Source organism: Balaenoptera ricei, chromosome 16 (assembly GCF_028023285.1).
Source record: "Balaenoptera ricei isolate mBalRic1 chromosome 16, mBalRic1.hap2, whole genome shotgun sequence".
NCBI classification, from domain to species: domain Eukaryota; kingdom Metazoa; phylum Chordata; class Mammalia; order Artiodactyla; family Balaenopteridae; genus Balaenoptera; species Balaenoptera ricei.
In genome coordinates, this window is record NC_082654.1 from 29,080,195 (window position 1) to 29,103,730 (window position 23,536).

The 23,536-nt window shown below is 42.2% G+C and overlaps 1 protein-coding gene across 4 annotated transcripts in view; it reads right to left on the minus strand.

Moving 5' to 3' along the window:
* ABCC2 (ATP binding cassette subfamily C member 2) overlaps positions 1 to 23,536 on the minus strand; it is a 62,402-nt gene that overhangs the window by 23,777 nt on the left and 15,089 nt on the right. For 3 of the 4 annotated variants that reach the window (XM_059900500.1, XM_059900501.1, XM_059900502.1), the window contains 11 exons: positions 22,357 to 22,520; positions 21,350 to 21,527; positions 18,027 to 18,281; positions 16,900 to 16,965; positions 14,735 to 14,872; positions 14,054 to 14,200; positions 12,814 to 12,898; positions 12,036 to 12,102; positions 10,431 to 10,557; positions 8,763 to 8,939; positions 1,246 to 1,413 (listed from right to left, as the gene is read on the minus strand). In XM_059900500.1, the coding sequence (XP_059756483.1) occupies positions 1,246 to 1,413; positions 8,763 to 8,939; positions 10,431 to 10,557; positions 12,036 to 12,102; positions 12,814 to 12,898; positions 14,054 to 14,200; positions 14,735 to 14,872; positions 16,900 to 16,965; positions 18,027 to 18,281; positions 21,350 to 21,527; positions 22,357 to 22,520 (1,572 nt within the window). The remainder of the gene's footprint in view (positions 1 to 1,245; positions 1,414 to 8,762; positions 8,940 to 10,430; positions 10,558 to 12,035; positions 12,103 to 12,813; positions 12,899 to 14,053; positions 14,201 to 14,734; positions 14,873 to 16,899; positions 16,966 to 18,026; positions 18,282 to 21,349; positions 21,528 to 22,356; positions 22,521 to 23,536) is intronic. The other variant, XM_059900503.1, reaches the window with a different exon arrangement.

Genomic DNA, 23,536 nt, shown 5'->3' on the forward strand with positions numbered 1-23,536 from the left:
TCTGGCCACTTTATCTGTACTATCTCACAGGGGCACTGCAAGAATCAAATGAGACAATGCAATCAAAGTGCTTAGCACAGGCCTGGGACATAATGAATACCCAAAACATATAGGCTTTATTTCTATATTCAGGTTGAGTCATCCTTTCCAGGCATAGTGCTCCTACATCCTGCAAGAGTTCCAGGAAAGTGCCTTCTTAGAGTAGAGCTCTAATAGCTGCAGGATGACCTGTGTCCCAGCAAGGTAAATTGTTGGGTCCTCTGGCATGTTTTCTGACACCAACCAATTCTGAGTGTCCAACAGTTCAATCCTGACACCAGCTACCCAGAAACCCACAGCTACCCAGAGCCCACAAGACTGCCCTGACTTCTGATGCTAGCCGAAAGTCTTGGATCCCACCCATACTTCTGACCAACTAGCTATAAATTGAGGATTTCCATGGCCCCCTCCTCAGGTCTGATAATTTGCCAGAATGGCTCATAGACGCCAGGAAAATACTTTACTTACTGTTTACCCGTTTATTACAAAGGATACAACTCAGGAACAGTGAAATGGAAGAGATGCATAGGGTAAGGTTTCGGGGGTGGGGTGCTTGTGCAGAATTTCCATCTCTCACCAGGTGTGCCACCTTCCCAGCACCTTAATGTTCTCAGCAATCTAGAAACTCTCTGAATCTCCTTATTCAAGAATTTTTATAACACAATCTCCAGCCCATCCTCCTCTCCCCAGAAGTTGGTATGTGGGGCTGAAAATTCCAATCCTCCCATCACTTGGTCTTTCTGAGGAACAGCCTTGTCCAGAGGCTATCTAGGGGCCCCTCCATAAGTCACTCATTAGCATAAACTCAGGTATGATCTAAAGGGGCTCAATGTGAATAACAAAAGACATTCTTAGTATCACTCAGGAAATTCTAAGGGTTAGCAGCTCTGTGCCAGGACCTAGTGAAAAAGACCAAATATATTTCTTATTATACCACAGATCTCAAAGGACTTTTTATCATAATTAATCATCCTAAAAGGCTCAATGTTGGAGCCAGACAATAAGGCTCAAATTAGCCAGTTCCCACATAAGCTATGATCTCAAGATGGGAGCCCTCACCAAATCATCTTCTGGGAGACCAGTCAGACACTGTATCTCCTCAGCAGCCCAGGGGGCAGGTAAATAAGGAAATCTGCTTCAGTACCCAGCAGTCCTAGGAGATGTGTGCCCCTCCTCACGTCTTCATCACTTTAAATAATTTCTCACCTTGCCTTTCAATAGGCCATTGGGACCCAAGACCTTATTAAAAATATGTTTTCCCACATGAGCATCCACGGCTGATAGGGGGTCATCCAGAATATAGATGTCTGAATTTTGATAGGTAGCTCTGGCCAGGCTGATCCGGTGCTTCTGACCCCCACTGAGATTTATACCCTGAAGAAGAAAATAATTTCTATTAAGTACTGAAACTGAGTCCCACTAAAACTGAGTTCCTCTGCTGAATTTATGATTAACATCTCTAACCAAAACTTCATGCCCTTTCTTGTCCCATACCTGTTCCCCTCAAGGGAGTATAAAAGAAAAGGGGGGAATGAAACCAAGCAGGACACTGCGGGGCCCTCCTGTGTACAAAACCCCCTCTGTGTCCCCCCTTTCTTGTTTGTAGAAAAAAGCTTTAGTCTCCTAGGCCTTCCCTGAGTTCCAAGGAGCAGACTTAAGCAGTTACTAACTAGGGAAGGGATGGAATGCAGAAACAAAGGAAAGGCAGTCAAGAAACAACAGTTCAACTATAAAACAGAGTCCTAGCTCCTCTTCAAGGGGTATATGTAACAATTAGATGCATATCGTTGAATTGTTCTGCAGAAACTAAGACTCTCATCCAGGTGGAGGATGGTGACTACATGTTGACCACAAGCACTTAGACTCCAGACTGGTTGGAACCAGAAGGTTGATGATTAAGATTCCTGAAACATCATCCTGCCACTTTACCACCAACCGATCAGAAGAAAGTCTACAAGATGCAACCCTCACCCCAAATGTTGCCTCTTAAAACCATTCCCTGGGGAATTCCCTGGTGGTCCAGTGGTTAAGAATCTGTCTTGCCAACATTAAATACACCAACATTCGAATTATAGGGGTCTCAGAAGAAGAAAAGAAAAAAAAAAGGGACCGAGAAAATATTTGAAGAGATTATACTTGAAAACTTCCCTAATATGGGAAAGGAAATAGTCAATCATTCCAGGAAGTGCAGAGAGTCCCATTCAGGATGAATCCAAAGAGAAACATGCCAAGACACATATTAATCAAACGATCAAAAATTAAATACAAAGAAAAAATATTAAAAGCAGCAAGGGAAAAGCAACAAATAACATACAACGGAATCCCCATAAGGTTAACAGCTGATCTTTCAGCAGAAACTCTGCAAGCCAGAAGGGAGTGGCAGGACATATTTAAAGTGATGAAAGGGAAAAACCTACAACCAAGATTAATCTACCTGGCAAGGATCACATTCAGATTCAACAGAGAAATTAAAACATTTACAGACAAGCAAAAGCTAAGAGAATTTAGCACCACCAAACCAGCTTTACAACAAATGCTAAAGGAACTTCTCTAGGCAGGAAACACAAGAGAAGGAAAAGACCTACAACAACAAACCCAAAACAATTAAGTAAATGGTAACAGGAACATACATATAGATAACTACCTTAAATGTAAATGGATTAAATGCTCCAACCAAAAGTCAGAGACTGGCTGAATGGATACAAAAACAAGAGCCATATATATGCTGTCTACAAGAGACCCACTTCAGACCTAGGGACACATACAGACTGAAAGTGAGGGGATGACAATGTTCATTGCAGCACTATTTACAATACCCAGGACATGGAAGCAACCTAAGTGTCCATCATCGGATGAATGGATAAAGAAGATGTGGCACATATATACAATGGAATATTACTCAGCCATAAAAAGAAATGAAATGGAGTTATTTGTAGTGAGGTGGATGGACCTAGAGTCTGTCATACAGAGTGAAGTAAGTCAGAAAGAGAAAAACAAATACTGTATTCTAACACATATATATGGAATCTAAAAAAAATGGTTCTGAAGAACCTAGGGGCAGGACAGAAATAAAGACGCAGATGTAGAGAATGGACTTGAGGACACAGGGAGAGGGAAGGGTAAGCTGGGACGAAGTGAGAGAGTGGCATGGACATATATACACTACCAAATGTAAAATCAATAGCTAGTGGAAAGCAGCCGCATAGCACAGGGAGATCAGCTTGGTGCTTTGTGACCATCTAGAGAGATGGGATAGGGAGGGTGGGAGGGAGATGCAAGAGGAAGGAGATATGGGGATATATGTATATGTATAGCTGATTCACTTTGTTATAAAGCAGAAACTAACATACGATTGTAGAGCAACTATACTCCCATAAAGATGTTAAAAAGAAAAAAAGTGAGGGGATGGAAAAAGATATTCCATGCAAATGGAAATCAAAAGAAAGCTGGAGTAGCAATTCTCTTATCAGACAAATAGACTTTAAAATAAAGACTATTACAAGAGACAAAGAAGGACACTACATAATGATCAAGGGATCAATCCAAGAAGAAGATATAACAATTGTAAATATTTATGCACCCAACATAGGAGAACCTCAATGCATAAGGCAAATGCTAACAGCCATAAAAGGGGAAATTGACAGAAACACAATCATAGTAGGGGACTTTAACACCCCACATTCACCAATGGACAGATCATCCAACATCAAAATAAATAAGGAAACACAAGCTTTAAATGATACATTAAACAAGATGGACTTAATTGATATTTATAGGATTTTCCATCCCAAAACAACAGAATACACTTTCTTCTCAAGTGCTCATGGAACATTCTCCAGGATAGATCACATCTTGGGTCATAAATCAAGCCTTGGTAAATTTAAGAAAATTGAAATTGTATCAGGTATCTTTCCTGACCACAACACTATGAGACTAGATATCAATTACAGGAAAAAATCTGTAAAAATACAAACACATGGAGGCTAAACAATACACTACTAAATAACCAAGAGATCACTGAAGAAATCAAAGAGGAAATCAAAAAATACCTAGAAACAAATGACAATGAAAACACAATGACTCAAAACCTATGGGATGCAGCAAGAGCAGTTCTAAGAGGGAAGTTTATAGCAATACAATCCTACCTCAAGAAACAACAAACATCTCAAATAAACAACCTAACCTTATACCTAAAGCAATTAGGGAAAGAAGAACAAAAAACCCCCAAAGTTAGCAAAAGGAAATAAATCATAAAGATCAGATTAGAAATAAATGAAAAAGAAATGAAGGAAACAATAGCAAAGATCAATAAAACTAGAAGCTGGTTCTTTGAGAAGATACACAAAATCGATAAACCATTAGCCAGACTCATCAAGAAAAAAACGGAGAAGACTCAAATCAATAGAATCAGAAATGAAAAAGGAGAAGTAACAACTGACACTGCAGAAATACAAAGGATCATGAGAAATTGCTACAAGCAACTATATGCCAATACAATGGGCAACCTGGAAGAAATGGACAAATTCTTAGAAAAGCACAACTTTCTGAGACTGAACCAGGAAGAAATAGAAAATATGAACAGACCAATCACAAGCACTGAAATTGAAACTGTTATTAAAAATCTTCCAACAAACAAAAGCCCAGGACCAGATGGATTAACAGGCAAATTCTATCAAACATTTAGAAAGAAGCTAACACCTATCCTTCTCAAACTCTTCCAAAATATAGCAGAGGGAGGAACACTGCCCAACTCATTCTACGAGGCCACCATCACCCTGATACCAAAACCAGACAAAGATGTCACAAAAAAGGAAAACTACAGGCCCATGTCACTGATGAACACACATGCGAAAATCCTCAACAAAATACTAGCAAACAGAATCCAGCAGCACATTAAAAGGATCATCCACCATGATCAAGTGGGATTTATCCCAGGAATGCAAGGATTCTTCAATATATGCAAATCAATCAATGTGGTAAACCATATTAACAAACTGAAGGAGAAAAACCATATGATCATCTCAATAGATGCAGAAAAAGCTTTCGACAAAATTCAACACCCATTTATGATAAAAACCCTCCAGAAAGTAGGCATAGAGGGAACTTACCTCAACATAATACAGGCCATATATAACAAACCTACAGCCAACATCATTCTCAATGGTGAAAAGCTGAAACCATTTCCTCTAAGATCAGGAACAAGACAAGGTTGTCCACTCTCAACACTATTATTCAACATAGTTTTGGAAGTTTTAGCCACAGCAATCAGAGAAGAAAAAGAAATAAAAGGAATCCAAATTGGAAAAGAAGAAGTAAAGCTGTCACTGTTTGCAGATGACATGATACTATACATAGAGAATCCTAAAGATGCTACCAGAAAACTACTAGAGCTAATCAATGAATTTGGTAAAGTAGCAGGATACAAAATTAATTCACAGAATCTCTTGCATTCCTATACACTAATGATGAAAAATTTGAAAGTGAAATTAAGAAAACACTCCCATTTACCACTGCAACAAAAAGAATAAAATATCTAGGAATAAACCTACCTAAGGTGACAAAAGACCTGTATGCAGAAAATTATGACACTGATGAAAGAAATTAAAGATGATACAAATAGATGGAGAGATATACCATGTTCTTGGATTGGAAGAATCAACATTGTGAAAATGACTCTACTACCCAAAGCAATCTACAGATTCAATGCAATCCCTATCAAATTACCACTGGCATTTTTCACAGAACTAGAACAAAAAATTTCACAATTTGTATGGAAACACAAAAGACCCTGAATAGCCAAAGCAATCTTGAGAACGAAAAATGGAGCTGGAGGAATCAGGCTCCCTGACTTCAGACTATACTACAAAGTTACAGTAATCAAGACAGTATGGTACTGGCACAAAAACAGAAACACAGATCAATGGAACAGGATAGAAAGCCCAGAGATAAACCCACGCACATATGGTCTCCTTATCTTTGATAAAGGAGGCAATCATATACAGTGGAGAAAAGACAGCCTCTTCAATAAGTGGTGCTGGGAAAACTGGACAGGTACATGTAAAAGAATGAAATTAGAACACTCCCTAACACCATACACAAAAATAAACTCAAAATGGATTAAAGACCTAAACGTAAGGCCAGACACTATCAAACTCTTAGAGGAAAACATAGGCAGAACACTCTATGACATAAATCACAGCAAGATCCTTTTTGACCCAGCCCCTAGAGAAATGGAAATAAAAACAAAAATAAACAAATGGGACCTAATGAAACTTCAAAGCTTTTGCACAGCAAAGGAAACCATAAACAAGACCAAAAGACAACCCTCAGAATGGGAGAAAATATTTGCAAATGAAGCAACTGACAAAGGATTAATCTCCAAAATTTATAAGCAGCTCATTCAGCTCAATAACAAAAAAACAAACAACCCAATCCAACAATGGGCAGAAGACCTAAATAGACATTTCTCCAAAGAAGATATACAGATTGCCAACAGACACATGAAAGAATGCTCAACATCATTAATCATTAGAGAAATGCAAATCAAAACTACAATGAGATATCATCTCACACCAGTCAGAATGGCCATCATCAAAAAATCTAGAAACAATAAATGCTGGAGAGGGTGTGGAGAAAAGGGAACCCTCTTGCACTGTTGTGGGAATGTAAATTGATACAGACACTATGGAGAACAGTATGGAGGTTCCTTAAAAAACTAAAAATAGAACTACCATACGACCCAGCAACCCCACCACTGGGCATATACCCTGAGAAAACCATAATTCAAAAAGAGTCATGTACCAAAATGTTCATTGCAGCTCTATTTACAATATTCAGGACATGGAAGCAACCTAAGTGTCCATCATCGGATGAATGGATAAAGAAGATGTGGCACATATATACAATGGAATATTACTCAGCCATAAAAAGAAATGAAACGGAGTTATTTGTAGTGAGGTGTATGGACCTAGAGTCTGTCATACAGAGTGAAGTAAGTCAGAAAGAGAAAAACAAATACAGTATGCTAACACATATATATGGAATCTAAAACAAATGGTTCTGAAGAATGTAGGGGCAGGATAGGAATAAAGACGCAGACATAGAGAATGAACTTGAGGACACGGGGAGGGGGAAGGTAAACTGGGATGAAGTTAGAGAGTGGTATGGACGTATATACACTACCAAATGTAAAATAGATAGCTAGTGGGAAGCAGCCACATCAGCTCAGTGCTTTGTGACCACCTAGAGGGCTGCAATAGGGAGGGTGGGAGGGAGATGCACGAGGTAGGAGATATGGGGATATATGTATATGTATAGCTGATTCACTTTGTTAAAAAGCAGAAAGTAATACACCATTGTAAAGCAATTATACTGCAATAAAGATGTTAAAAAAAAATGTCTCTATTGCAATGCAGGGGACACCAGTTCGATCGCTGGTTGGGGAACTAAGATCCCACATGCTGCGGGGCAACTAAGCCCATGTGCCACAACTAAAGAGCCCATGTGCCACAATTACAGAGCTCATATGCTCTGGAGCCCACGCGCCACAACTAGAGAGAAGCCCGCACATGCAGCACAACGAAGCGAAGAGCCCATGTGCCACAACAAAAGACCACGCATGCCACAACTAACACCCAACACAGCCAATGAATAAATAAATATTTTAAAATAATAACAATAAAAAACCATTCCCTGAAAGCCATTGAGGAGTTTGGGTCTTTTGAGCATGAGCTGCCCATTCTCCTTGCTGGGCCCTGCAATAAACACTGTACTTTCCTTCACCACAACCCAACGTCAGTAGATTGGCTGTGCTGTGTGGTGGGCAGCCAGACCCAAGTTCAGTTCAGTAACACAAGTTCCTTTATACAAATAAATATCTTTGATTCAAATAAATAACTTTAGGCCCAATAATTAAAAGCATGGCCAACTTACCATTTTATATCATATAATCTACTTATTTTGTTGTTGTTGTTGCTTCCTCCCCATGAGAATGTAGAGCTATATCAGGGTAGATTTTCTGTTTGTGGTTATAACTCCAGCACTTAAAATAGTGTGTGGCACATAGTAGGTACTCAATAAAAATACGCTGAATTAATGAACAAAATCATTCTAGAGCTATATCCTTCACTAGTCTTCTAACATCTCAAGATCTTTCCCCAAAAAACTGCTATATTCATGTTTAGTAACGGGGAAAGAGTATAAAAACATGCCAAATATGTAGTAATCAGGGATTGCTAAACAAATTATGCTATATTCATATAATTCAAAAGTCATTAAAAATTAATTTTTAAGAAAGGCATTTGACAACATGAGAAAATAATATACTCTAAATTTCTATGTGTTCAAAGCAGATTATTAGAACCATACTCTGGCCCTCACTGGTATACAGAAGTAGAGTCAGGACAACTAGGCTCTGGTCTGCCTCTGGCCCTCCACCTGTGAGGTCAAATTTGGGTCAGCTGCTTCTTAGTTAACCTCTCAGATCCTAGCCTCGTCATCTCTCCTTTATATTACACAGTTCCTATATTTGCTTCTAGGTACAAAATTTTAAATTTCTGAGTTATTTGCACAAAATATTGTGCAAACTCATGTTTTCTGGTGTTTGTTCCAGGCTTGACCATCAAAATTGATCAACTATTTTACTGTCATGTACTTCTTCACCACCCTTACTCTTTTCCTTCACTATTTCTTCACCCTTCAAGGCCCCTTGGTGTCCCAAGTACCTTCTCTCCAATCTCAGCCAGGTCTCCCCCAGGCAGCACTTCCAAGTCGGGGAGGAGGGCACAGGCCTCCAGAACTTGCTGGTATTTCTTTTCATCCAACTCCGACCCAAAAAGGATGTTGTCCTTTATGGTGCCATTCTGGATCCAGGACTGCTGCGGGACATAGGCTACAGTGCCCTAGGATGCGAAGGGTCAGACCATATGACAGTTTTGTACCTCTGGAAATGCAGTGTTGAAGGAGGGGGTGGCAGGAGTTGGGAGGAACAAATGGAATGTAGATTTTTTAAAAATGTGTGTCAGGCTGACTGAGCAATTGATATTTATAAAAGTGCATGTATTTATTGCACCATCCAGGGAGAAAGATTCAATATCCTATGCATCATTTAAAGTCTCCTTTTTTGGACTATCACTCTCTAGCCATGATCCAAAAAATGGAGGATGACTGCACGTGCTGCTTTTAGAGCAGGGTTTTAGTCAGACCCCAGAGAGTTTACTAGGACCAACAGAGGGCCAACACTGATGGGGGAATGGTACAGACAACATCTTAGGAAGCAAGAACTAAGAGATTGAAATTTGGGTGCCAGGCTGATGCACGAAACAGATCGTGTCAAATGAGCGATGGAGCCTGATAAATGCCTGTGTTTGAGGACAAACCCAGTTATGAGTTAGCAAGAAAAAGCTTCCTGAAAGGAGTTAGGAGGCAGAGTTAAGTCTGTAGGGTCTGCTCTGCTATACTGCATGTTTATTTAATGCAAATTATATCATTAGTAATCAGTAAATCAGGGAATAATGTCAGTATAATGTGGAAGAAGTGTTGGTTCTTAAAATTTTTCCAAGCATGTCAGTGTAAAGCAATTAGGGGCAAGCTTTCTTATAATTAAGAAGAAAGGCTTACCAATGTATGAAGATCTTAAGAAAAGCTACAAACCTATAGACGTGCCTCTTTTTGGTGCAAGTAGTGGCTGGTTAAATGATTCCAAATACCTATAATTTCCCCTAAATTTAGCTCTCTGGGGAAGCTGAGAGTACTGATGGAGATGCCATGAAAACATTTCCTCTCTAAAAAAATTATAATTGACGACACCTATACTCTATGTCATGTTTTTGTACTGGAAGCAAGTGCCCTCAAACACCCAGCTCTCAAAGGAAGAGGTGAGAGGCCCAGAACTAATTGTGAAGCTGGGTGTAATTGTCAGTGGAGATTTTACAGTGCTACTGTTTTTATTGTTATTGCTGTTGTTGTTTTTGTTGCTACCCTGTTTACAAAGTTACATATGTTTTTAATGATCTGTTCCAACTCTTTCCCCCAGGTCCTATTATTTTTACTGTACAGTTTCGCAGAACGTGAGGTTTTCAGAAACACAGATATAGTAGAATTACCTATACTTTGATAGAAGACATCTCTATTCAAACTTTAGTATGCATATGAGAATCACCTGGGGAGCTCATTAAAAATGCAGGTTTTAGAATCTACCCCAGAATATGATATATATGTGGGGTGGGGCAAAGAATCTACCATTTACAAGTCTCCCAGATGTCTCCACGACCTCACCTACAGCAACATGACAGCAGTAGTTATCAGATTCTAGTTCATTCTCCCAATGAGAAGGCAGCACCAAGAGACCACATTTGAGTGTCAGAAGTCTTCTCCTTGGCATTCCTTCTCACCTTGACCGTGATGTGCCCGTGGACATTTTCCATTTCTCCCAGCATGGCTGACATCAAGGAGGATTTCCCAGAGCCCACAGTGCCCACCACAGCCACCAGTTGGCCTGGCATAATGTCTAGGTTCACGCTGAAAGAGAGAAGTGCACTTGAAGGAGACAGGTGTGTGGAGGAGTGTTGTTCAGGAGAAGTTCAAGCCACTTCTCAGACACTCCATAGGAAGTCTGATTATTAGGAGATTTTCCCTCAAGATTGGAAAATTTGTCTTGCATATACAATACTACAAAGTATTTCTCTAATGATTTTTTTTCTGCTGTAAGAGTTTAGAGAGTAAGCCCTCATATATAAGTTGTTTGTGCCAAATGTGAGTTTCCACTGGAAAAATTATTTTAGAACCAACGTGGTACCACTGAACAAGACCTTATTGGTTCAAGTCCCAACTCTGCCACTGCCGAGCTGCATGATCTTGGAGGGTCACTTCTCCTGGACTCTCATTTCTAAGCTAATGGGGTTGGACCAGATTAATGTATCCCCAAGTTGGCCATTCAATGAGAATAACTATTCAATAAAACACTTGCTGAAAGCACAGATGCCCTGCTCCCCTCCCCCTGGATATCTGGCTGAGTCTGGCTGGGGAGGGGCCCACACTGGGCCAGGCTCCTGGAAACTCTCTGTTCTGGCCCTATTATTTGAGTCCCTAGAACATTAGGAACATGGGGAACTTGTTCACAGGCTTTCTGAACCTGCCCATTGAGCTGGACTCCTTCCAGACTTATACTACTAGCAAAGTGAGAGCTATGGCCACTCTGCTCTCCGCAAAGTGAGGCTTTCAGGTTGGGAGGGTTCAGAGGTGGGGCTTCTGGCCTGACACATGCTGGGGCAAGCTCCAGAGTCCATGTTAAAGGATCTAGGAATAGGAGAGAAATGTGGAAAGTTCTGGGTGTAGCAGGGAGATGATCAGGTATACTCAGTTGTGAAGAAAAAATCTGGCCTGCTTGGGCTCCTGGTGTACTCTGTGGTGCTGTGCTCAGTGGCTGAGTTGGGTGTACCACTACATGCAGTGCTTAAGGAACACATTACATGCAGCAATGTGGCAAGAAAGGGTTGGCTTAAGGCAGGGGAATGTGAGAATGGGTTATGTAGATGAAAAATTCCAGATCTGAAGTTGATTATAGAGGCAGCTCCCAACAACCACTCTGGGCAAAGAAGGCAGATTTTTCTGGATTACTATTCTTAAGTGAATAAATGAACTTAAGCTGAGTTCAGGTTCTTGTGTGTATCCACTACCATACCCAGAGACCTAGGCTACCTGCCAACCCTGCACTACCTCCCCATCCACAGTCTGCAGAATAAATGTCTTCACAGGCTCTCAGCTGGATGTGCACTGTCCCACAGTAGGAAAGCAGGGTAGCAGATGTAGTTATAGGGACAGGGGCTCAGGATCTTTGCTGTCAGTTCATCCCTCCAGGGGTTTAGCCTGCACTAGTCTCTAACTGAACACATGCACATAGCTCGTTTCCCCATGTATTATATTACATGGAATTTTTCAATAACAAGACTGGCAAGGAGAATCCTAAAAAACAGCAAGAGGAAAAGGAGGCAACTCACTCTTGGATTGTGACTTCCAAATCGTGGTCCCAGGTAAAGGATGCCTCAGAAAACTGCACAGCTTTGTCTGTTGAAAAAAAGTCCCCTCTTTAAGTCAGATGTAGGTCCCCACATGTCTGTCTTTCCTTTCTTAGGCTTCAGATGTCCCTCACTGCTTCCTCCAGCAGAACCCAAGATTGCCTCTGTCAGGTGCTGACTCCTGAGCTGACAAGAGGCTAATGAAAGCTCCTGGGATGAGACCGAGAGTTGCCTGCATACGATGTCCGTTTTTTACTTAAGAGTCCCAAGCCTGTTGGTAGCCCAGATTCTTGATCTACAGACAGTCTGGGTACATTCCCAGGCCCTCTGTTGCCTAGTCTCTTGTATAAATTCCACTTCCGAATATAAACTCAGCCAGTCCCTGCCCTGGATTCCAGACCCACTGCTCCTTCTGGCTATGGATGCCCCCCAATCCTTAAACCTTTAGAACTTGTGTGTTCTTTCACTCCAGCCTATCTTCCCAATTCCACATGCTTGGCTCCATCCTGACTTCTGTTTTCTAGATCCTTTGCAGGATTCCCCGCTTATCCTCAGAATAGCTGCCCCAGCTTAGCTTGGCAATCTGGCTAAGCAATCTGTTCTAAATGAAAGCATAATTTAAGTAATAACAGTACGCACACTGTGCAAATATAGGTGCAAGGTAAGTCCCCTAGCTTTCCCTTTCCATCAGTTTCTTGCTGCAAAGTACTGGTGCCAGCACTGTGAATACATATGGGATGCAACTTCCAAATTCACTTACCAAAACTGCAGTCATGTCGAATGGCAGATGTGTCCAAGTCATCCCCTCCCAAATATTTCTCTAGCCGTTCTACGGAAACACTGGCCTAGAGAAGGACATAAAGGATAAAAAAACCTCAATGACAAGCACGAGTAGAGGAATTTGACTTCGTCATCAGCCTTGGATGTGGAAGCAGATAGTCAACCTGCCAGGCTTCTTGCCCATGATTTGCTATTTGCCACACATGGAACCTCTGGCCCCCTCCCCCTGGCCCCCCTCCCCAGCGTGATTCAGCCACACCTCAGCCCTGGGGGCCAGCCCACTCTGAACAGAGGGAAATTAAGATGCGCTATTTCAGCCCCTCAGAAAACTCACTGTGGTGTGGGGGAAGGTCAATTCTACTGCTCTCTTTGGACCTAGTTCCAGAAACTGTCTTCTGCCTTCTTCTAAGACAAAACTTCTGTCTGGTTCTGGTAACTGGGCCCCTGGCATGTTCTTCTGTAACTGAGTCCATGATCCATACAGTGTCTCACTGCCCACATGCCATGGTCCTCGGGCCCCTTTGTTATGCAGGGAGCTGTCACCTCTGCTGGTCCTGCTTTTGCTCTCTATGCGATAAACTATCTGAATCTAAAAAGAGCATGTTGTTTCTTTATCAGCCAAATCTATCAGCCTTCCTTAACACCCTCCAGTACCGGGAGAGGTCTTTTCCTAAACCCCAGTCCTTCCTATGGCCTGAGCTGTCTGAAGCCAGCCACCTCCAGGATGAATGCAGGTCGCCACACTTTGTCATCCTGGCTGCCTCACCAGTCTGCCACCTGCCCTGTGAACGTCCTCCGGAGGTCTGGTACCTGGTCTATCTCGGTGACCGTGCTCAGTTTTCAGGACCCAAACACTCCCTATGGCCCGTTTTCCGACAGCTTGAGGCTCCCAGATTGCATTTGGTTTTACCACCATGTATGTGGCTTCATCCAAAGAGAAGCCTTTTCTCTCCTTTTGTGCCATATTTCCCTAATGCTACATAAATACCTCACAAGGAGATGGATGAGACTGGGATGATTATCCTCAGTTTATAGTCAGAAAAACTGGGGCTCAATGAGCTTGTGATTTTACTAAATCAAACTGTTGGTCTCCAGAGACCAAAAAATCTAATTGAAGGTTCACCAGCAGAAGCTAGAAATGAGATATGACAGACCAGTCATTCTGGACTCTAAGGCTTTTAACCAGAGCTAATCAGTTAGCAGTGAGAGTTCCTACCTACCTGGAGCATGGCAGAGACTATCATGGGAAGCATGCTCATGGGAAAGCGCAGGATATTGAAGAGGGTGATGGAGGTGAAGGCCTTTTCTGCATCCAGAATATTATTGCTATCCACCAGGACGTAAACGGAAAATGTGATCACAGACACCTGGAAAAGCAAAGCCATCAGTGATTTATTCTAAAAGGGATCAAGCAGCCTTGTTCTAAGTCTCAGGAACACAGTACTGTATCAGAGTTGAAGGAGTCTTAGGGATTATCTCAACTCTCCCATGTTACAGATGAGAAATCTGAGCCCAGAAGAGGAGGAAATATCTTGCCTGAGGTCATAAAGTCAACTAATGGCATTGCTGGGACCAGAGCTCGAGCCTCCTGGCTCCTGTTACCAGTGTTCCTTCTGCTACAGACCCACGTGGCCTCCCCAAGAAGACAAGAAGCCTTCCCATGCAGACCATGCCTGGATACCACATTCATGCTGAACCCCCTGGAAACTTGATCTGGGCGGCAAGACCACCAAATTGTGCACAAGGGTGAAACTAGATGTGAGGACATGAGGTAGGAATAGCAGCATGAGGACTTGATGAGTCCCTGGACTTCAGGGTCAGGCCTACAGGTGCAGGCAGTCTACCTAAACAGACCTTCTTCTCCAGGAAGCTGACCCAGCCCACTGACTCCTGTCACTCACCAGCACCGGAGTTAAGTATAAGAGAAAAATCATCACAGACTGCAACTGCCCAAATGTCAGCAGGTTCCTGAGTTCTTTCTTACGAAGGTCGTGGACTTGGTTTTGGAATGAAGGTTCCCAGGCAAAATATTTCAGGATCTAATAGGATAGAAAAGAGCACAGCTTACACTGTTGCCCCCAAAGGACATCAGGTGCATACCATCCACCCATGATTTAGCATATGCTCCCCAAAATTGGGGAAGTAGAAGTTCAGATTATAAAGTATGATTACAGAAAGGTAACTTGTATTTGTTGACAACTTACTAGGTATACAACGTTTTATATACATTATCTTACTTAGTCCTAAGTGTGGCCAACTGTCCCACTTTGCCTGGGATTAAAGGTTGCCCAGGACATGGGGCTTTCAGTGCTAAACCCAGAAAGTTCTGGGCAAACCAGGAAGAGGTAGCCACCTACTCTAACAGAATTCTGCATCCATTTTAACAATAAGGAAACAGGTTGAGAGAGACTAAGTAACTTGTCCAAAGTCACCACCCTAGCGAGTGGTAGAGCTGAGACCCAAAACCAGGTCTCTGTTTTCATTTTGCCACATTGGCAAGAAGGCATATAGAGCTCTGTGTGGAGAAATATCAGGATGTTCAAAGGGACCTCTTTTTCATTTTCAAGAGGTTTAGGGTAATATTAAAGTCCATGAATTCAAAACAATGTATATATTAAAAAAGAATTTATTGGTCACCTTTGAAGGATGAAAATGCATTATTTTGAAAACTAGTAAATAGAGTAAAGAAGCTTGTATTTATCCTGCCTATCCTGTACAAACTTTATTTTAGGGTAACCAACTAGGTGATTAAAGATCATTCTTCATTACAGAATTCCAGCTAAGCAATGACAAAGGAATAATGGAATTAAAACATCACCCTTTTGCAACTACTAATGAAGTAATAGAACAAGGCAATGATCATCAGTGGCTGCTAAAACTTTTATGACAGTGGTTTTCAACCTTGGCTGCATATTAGAATCACTTAGGGAGCTTTAAAAAAAAAATATATATATATATATATACACACACACATACACACATACACACACACACACACGTATATATATATATATGCCTGTGCCTCACCCCCAGAGAGTCCAATTGAGATGGTTTGAAGTAGGCCCCAAGCCTCAGTGGGTTTACAAACTTCCCAGGGGACTGAAATGTGTTGCTGGGGCCACAAATCCCTGCTCTGGGTGAAAGAACGGCAGGAAACACAATAAGGGATGAGTCAGGCTGACAATGCCCGGAGCCCATAAACACTCGTCATCGCTAAGTTAGGAAGCAAGCGCTCTCTGAAAGCATCCTTGCCCCTCAACCCCACCCCAAACAAACAAACAAACACAAAAAACCAACAAGCCGAAATCTACTCAAGCCTCTAGATCCAACCACCAATTTACAAGAAACACTGGAACAAGACAACTTGTTTTCTCTAAAATGACCAAAAAAGGGGACAGGGGAGGGGCTACTGTAGATTAAAAGCACTATCAACTAAATGCCATGTGTGGACAGTTTTTGGATCCTTATTCAAACTAACCAATGGTAAAATAAAATAAAATTAAAAAGACATGTATGAGGTAACTGGGGAAATTTAATGGTATCAAAGGACTGTTCATTTTTTTTTTTCCAGGTATGCTATTGGTATTGTGGTTATGTTAAAAAAAATGAAGTCCTTATTTTAGAAATGCATAGCCAGTATTTACAAATGAAATGACAAAATATCTGAGATTTGATTTTAAATAATCTAGCAGGGCATGAAGTGGGGAGTGGGGATATAGATGAAACAAGTTAGGTCACGCTGATAATTGCTGGAGCTGGGTGATAAATCCATGGGGCTTCATTAAACCATTCTCTTTACTTTTGTGCACATTTGACAATCTCCACAGTAAAATACAAAAACAAAACAAGCCATTTAACATAATTAAATAGAAATCATGATCAAAAGAGGTCCTGAGAGGAGTACCAGGGGAAGAAACGGGAGACTTCTGGGTTAATGAATCAGAAGTCATGGGACACATCACAGGCCCAGAAGCAGAAGTCCACAACCTCTAGCAGGTTTGTTAAGCCCAAGAACCCACTGTTACCGTCATTGTGCCCAGAGTGTCACTTGCACTCAGCTTCTCACCTTGATCCCACTGAGAACCTCATTCATGATCTTTAAACGGTTGTCTTTATACTTCATATTTTTAACCTGCCAGGAAAAAGTGAAACAAACACAGAACACACTTCCATGTGAGAGGGTCCAGATTTGCTGCAGATACTAAATCTCAGTGGTGCTTGTGGCTGTCACTTGGTGAGAACTTGAGGCACCCAGTGATGGGCTGTGTCTCTCCCACTCTCCTCCTTGCCTCCCCGCTCCTGCCACACCCATCTTCTTTCTGAACCTGAACAGCCTTGGCCTGACTGTGCCCTCCTCCTAGGTTGTTTTTTCCATGGCTTCCTCCTTCACATTCAGGTTGGTGCTGTCCAGAGCTCAGCTCAATGTCTCCTCCTCACAGAGATCTCTCCTGATCCCATAATCTAAAACTGCCACCCACCCACTCACTAGCATATCACCCTGTTTAATTCTCTGCATAGTACTTATCATAACTGACATTTTCCTTCTTTGCTTTTACTTGTTTATGGCCTGAATCTCCACCCCAAGTAGAACATAAGTTCCACGAGAGCAAGAGCCTTGTCTAATTTGCTGCTGTGTTCCCCCCAAAATAGGATGTACAAAAAATATTTTTAAAATATTTGCAACTAAATGAATGCAAAACAAATGAAGGACTAAATGACATACACCATTGAGTTCACCCATCCAAAATATGATTTCTGGCAGAGCTAACGACTGTCCACATGGAGCCCTGCTACCTGGTGGTAGGACGGTTGATTGCCAGGATTTAGGCCTAAAGTTTGGGTGGCTCACGTGACTGCTCTGTGTGGCTGGTTTGCATTGCTATGATGGAGAAACAGGGCCAATAATCACTGTTCTAAGAACAGCCCAGTGGAGCAGGGTATAAGAGTTATACGCAGGGTCCCTGGGCGGCTCTTCTCTTTCCAATGAGGAACGTGAATCAAGACAAGAGTATATAAACCCTAAGAGTGGCCAGAAGATGAAAAAGGGAAGATAAAGCCAAGTTCATCTGGGACCGTGGCAAGTCTTCTACCAGCTTTGCGTTGCTCAAACTCCAATCACAAGTCAGAATAGAGGAAGTAAAAAACTTTAGACTTTGAAGAACATAAACATGTCCCCAGTGACTGTTTCTTTACCTGAATAGCCCTATTCTTGGTGGCGATTACCCCATTAATTGGGATTAGGAGCACCATCACCCCAACACCTGCTAAGACTGAGGGTCCCAACTCCGCCCACAGGAAGTAGATGGACAAGGAAATCTGTAGAACATTTGACCACAGCAGGTGGATGAAGCTGGTCACGTCCATGAGCTTCTGGGCGTCCACAGACATCAGGTTCACTGTTTCTCCAATGGTGTACTGCTTCCTGGCCTGGTTGGATAGAGTCAGCGCCTATAAACAAAGATTGGAATTGGGACACCTGGACAAGGCCAAGGATACTGGGGAGTGAGAGGGGAAATTCAGGAAGGAAGTGAAAGACAGTAGAAGGATGGGCTCCACATGGACACAACTTTTCCAAGGGGCTGTGATCTTCTTGCCACTAAACCTTACACACAGCGTTCTCTCATTCTTGACCACTCTTTCCTGCTATTCCTACCTTCCCCAACATCTGTTCCTCCACACACACTTTTTTTGCTCAGAAAAGTCTTATTTATCTCTTAGTGTCAACTTAGATGGAACTTCTTCTCAGAAGACTTCCCTGACTCCCAAGTTTAGGTCATATATTTCTCCTGTGTATTCCCCTAACAACCCGTGCTTACCTCTGCCATTACGTTCATCACACTGCACTGTGTAACTTTGTTTTTCTATTTCTCCACCAGTAGTAAACTCTGTAAGGACAAGGGCTACATCTGTCCAATTCACTACCGCTTTCACATGCACACAGTAGGGAAATCAAATACTGAAGGATGGAAGGAACGGAGGGATGAAAGGAAGAAGCATGTATTCATTCTTGCCTTGCAGACTTTAATGTGGCAATGTTATTTGGAGCCATGCTGTGAGGAGGTTGCAACCATTCCCAAGGAGGACAGAGATCTTAGAATGGTGAGGAAAGCGGCGGGGTTCACACACTGGAAGCAAAATGACTCGTTTATTGTCAGGAATTTGAGGGCAATATCTAGATGCCTGAATCTTGCAGCATGAGCCTCTTGTCCTCGTGTTAGAGAGATCAGAAGGCTGAGACCCACAGTCTGTCACTTACAGCAGTGCCTTGTACAAATGCTCCCAGACAAGGGACTGGGGGGTGGGGGTGGGTGGTGGGTGCATGAAACCAGCTTGTACTACGCTCACCAAGCCACCCTCTGGTGTGGGCTACATCTTTCCAGAGGAAAGAAAGCCTTCTTCTAATTCCCACAAGGCAGTGTATGGATTATGACTGGCCCTAGAGATCACCTTCATCCTCCTCCTAGAAGCTCTACTGTCATCTTAATCCATCAATAAAGTCTTTAGAATATATCAGGATTCTTGGTTGTATAGTAAAAAGAAGGAAATTTCCTAAAATGTTAGGCTACCAAGGTTCTAGAGACATCAGTTCACTGCTATGCCTCCCCTTTGGTATTGAAAAACAAAAACAAAATGTAACATCTAATTACCCTTCAAGGTAATCACTATACTTTTCTTTTTTCAATAAATCTCTGTAAAGTGGAAAAGTCATTAATTTAGTCCCAAGAGCCCTTGTTTGGAGGCAGGTCCTGTCTATGTGATTCTAGGCATTGAAATGATCTAAGCCCTGCTTCTCTGTAAAATAGGGATAATGCAGTTACTTCCCAGGGCTAAGAATTGATAATGGATGTAAAAAATGTTTCATAACATTTCATAAATGAAGCATAATCTAAATATAAAATTAGTCAATTTTAAATTCTATTTTAAGGACTTCCCTGGCGGTCCAGTGGTTAAGACTTCGCCTTCCAATGCCCCGGGTGCGGGTTTGATCCCTGGTCAGGGAGCTAAGATCCCACATGCCTTGGGGCCAAAAAAAAAAAAAAAAAAACATAAAACAGAAGCAATATTGTAACAAATTCAATAAAGACTTTAAAAATGGTCCACATCAAACAAAATCTTTAAAAAAAAATTCTATTTTAGTAGCAATATATATTTGAATGAAGGTCTCATTAAGGGCTCTATTTTACACATTCCTTATGGATTGTAACAGTTGCAAAACCTGGAATATATCAATATTAAGAATCAAAGTAGTGGAAATGAATCATCACAATTGTAAAAGTGTACGTTCATAGAAATGTCTGAGACAGCCTGGTTAGTGACCTCATATCCTGCAAACCAGCAGAAATACAGTACCTCCAGAAGGAATAAGGGGATTAAAATTTTAATTTTGGAGAAGACAAATTCCAGTGTGAGGGTATCTGGGAGTTCAAAGAACTTGACCAGACTTCTGATCTAAAGACATTTGGATCACCTCTCTGGGTCTCTCGATGAGTCAACATCTACTCAGGAAAGACAAAAGACACAACTGGAGTTTTAAGAGAGGAAAGCAAAGGATAAAATCAGGAACTGTAACAGAGAAATCACTATGATGGAACACTCCAGTGGTGGATGAAAAAGAGGAAGAAAAGGCAACCGACTGACATTCTGACCTATAAAAAGTATCATCTCCTAATGTATGAATTTTCTCCTTAGGCTTGTAGTCACTGTTTTCATTTCTTTTTACTTATTTTTTAAATTGAGATATACTTGACTCTACTTTCATTTCTTAAGAGAAAAAAATGAGAATTCACCTTGGTGTCTAGGACAGAGGGAAATAAAGTCGCTCTGAGAAAGTTAAACATTAAAAGCAACGTGTCAGAGGGAAGATGGACAAAATCATCTTAAGGAAATGGAATAGCTCCCAAGTCTGCAGAACTTAGTAACCAGTGTGAAGGTATTTACAAATCCACAAAAGGAGTCAGGCAGAGGAAGGGTTGGTCGTTACTCAAGACTGAGAAAAAGAAGTCGCTAGGCAAAAGTCAGTCCGGGGAGATGGAGTCGTGGTTCACAGAGCGTTCTAGTCTATGGCAAAATTGTGATTTGAGATGGACACACCAGGTCTTATGAGCCAAGTTTCATGTAGTATTTGGTTTAAATGTTGGTGATTTTAAGAGTCTGCCCTTGGCCAGCTTCTTTTCTGACTTTACATTCTGTCCCAAGGTGTTGTCACCTTATGGAGAGAGGAAGGAAGAGAGGGATGGTACGCAAGCCTTCAAAGCTGAAAGGCAGATCCCAGGCAGAGAACAGCTTGCCGGCTTTTCCCTGGAGTGCACCTCACCCCACACACACAGACGCTCTATGCCTGTATACACACTTTTCATTTTAATCTCCAAAGAAATACCTAAAGAAGGCTGTACGTTTAGCCAAAATCCAGTGTTGAGGTCAGTTATCATTTCCATCAAATTTTCCTCAATCTTGGAAGAAATGCTCACGTTTACAAAGGGGATTTTCTTTGGTGATGCCTGGCATATTCCACTTACCTTCTTATATACAGAAGCCATGATGGTGGTCCGTACTTTCATGCCCAGCATAAAGCACAGTTTAAAGTAATACTGAAGGCAGACAGACTGGATGAGGGCCACGGCGAAGAAGAAGATTGAATAGAGATACCCAGTCCACAGATATATATCACGGTCATTTGCAAAGGAGATCAGCAATCTGCCAGAGCAAAACCAAGTAAGTGGTGCCCATCAAGCCTCTGAGGGCTCTTCACCCTCCTTGCGCACAGCCAGCTATGCTATCCCACCCTGTAGGTAACAAAAGTGACCAGAATTATTCAATGCTCTTGGAAGACTGAGCTCCACAGCCATGCCAGCACTCTTGCCTTTTTTGGAGATGAGCAGCAAGGGCTAAGGGTTGACGACCCATGACCGTGAGACGGGATAATGTGTGCTCTACAAAAGCTGCCACTGCAATGCTTTCTTTGACGCTCTCTTTCCCTACCCTCTGGTAAAAGAGGCTGTTATGTAGCAAGTTGATTTATTCCTGGAAAGGAATTAGGACATGTATCCAGCGTGAGCTAGAAGGGTTTCCCCTGGAGGATAGTTCATTCCATAGATCCTGGCAGACTGAAGTCCTGTCATGACTAACCCGAACCTCCCACTGAATGCCTGACTGTGGAGCAATGAGGTTACAAAGACTATGTACAAGCCTCTCCTGGGGTATGAGGCCCACCTTTTGGACATGACTCAGCTCACAGCAGTTCTGTTTAAGAAGAAAGCACCCCTAAGATGCATCTGGCTTCCTATGAGGAGAAGGACGTGGAAAAGAGGGAGGGCTAAAGGATCTAAATGATTTTTCAGATCATTTTAGATCTTGAAAGATGCCTTGTGCTTTTCATGACCACAATGCTGTAAGGTTGAAGAAAATTATGAGCATTAAAAAAAAATGGAAACTTAGTAATAGGCTCCTGCCTGCATATACAAGGGGCAAAAAGCAGAGTGGCAGAGGAGGCCCTGAAAGGACAACCCAGGGCCTGGTCACTCACTTCAGCAGCTGAGGATTCAGAAACATGAGGACGTCGTACACCAGCTTCAGCAGGAACGATTTCAGGAGGATGACGTAGAAAGTTTTGAAGAGGGCTTTCACCAACCAGGACTTGGGAAAGTCTTTTGTGGTCTCAGACTTCTTTTTATTCTTCTTAGTTTCTTCCTGGGTACAAAACCAAACAACATCAGTGCTTGCAGAGCTGCGTGGTGTAAGACTTTGTCTTTACTGAACAGTTCCCGAGTGTTAGCCCCTGAGCCCTGCTGCCTTCTTTGTACAGGTTTCGGTCTTCTCTCCACTGCCTGGTCCCATTCACCCTTTTAGCTGCTATCACTGTTCCCCTCTCCCCCTCCTAACTGATACTTCGGATCTATTTTGGATTAGGAAAACAGGCAACAAACCTGGTGAGAATACCATGTAAAAACAAAGAACAGCCTCTGACTGGGGGACTGTGGGGCATCGTGGGAAGGAAGGGCATGGGCATGATTATATACATCTATATCTATATCTATATATATTTCAGATGCTTAAAAGCCTTTTCATTCCCTTCTTGCTCATGGTTACTGTGGGATGTTATGGGTTGAATAGAATCCCCCCAAAAGTTATGTTGAAGTCCTAACCCCCAGTGCCTTAGAACGTGCCCTTGTTTGGAAATAGGGCCTTTGCAGATGTAATCAAGTTAAGATGAGGTCATTAGAGTGTGTCATGGAATGGGTCCTACTCCAATATGACTGGTGTCCTTGTAAGAAGAGACACAGACATGGGGGAAGAGGCCACATGATGACAGAGGCAGAGAGTGGAGTGAAAACATCCACAAGCCAAGGCACACCAAGGACTGCTGGTAAAACCCAGAAGGTGGAAGAGGCAAGGAAGGTTTCTTCCCTACAGGTTTTAGAGGGAGCATGGCCCTGCCGATGCTTTGATTTCAGACTTCTGGCCTCCTGAGCTGTGAGACAATATATTTCTGTTGTTTTAAGCCACGTGGTTCATGGTGCTTTGTTTCAGCAACCCCGGGAATCTACTACATGGGATATCACCACCCACTCACCCGCCTCTTCCTTTTCCTGTCTCAGGAGTCCCACTAGGCCCCCAATTCCAGCTTCTCAGCCTCAGTGACATCCTCTTGTAATTTCTCTCACTGAGGTCCCATCTGATCGGTCTCTTGCCTCAACAACTGCCTC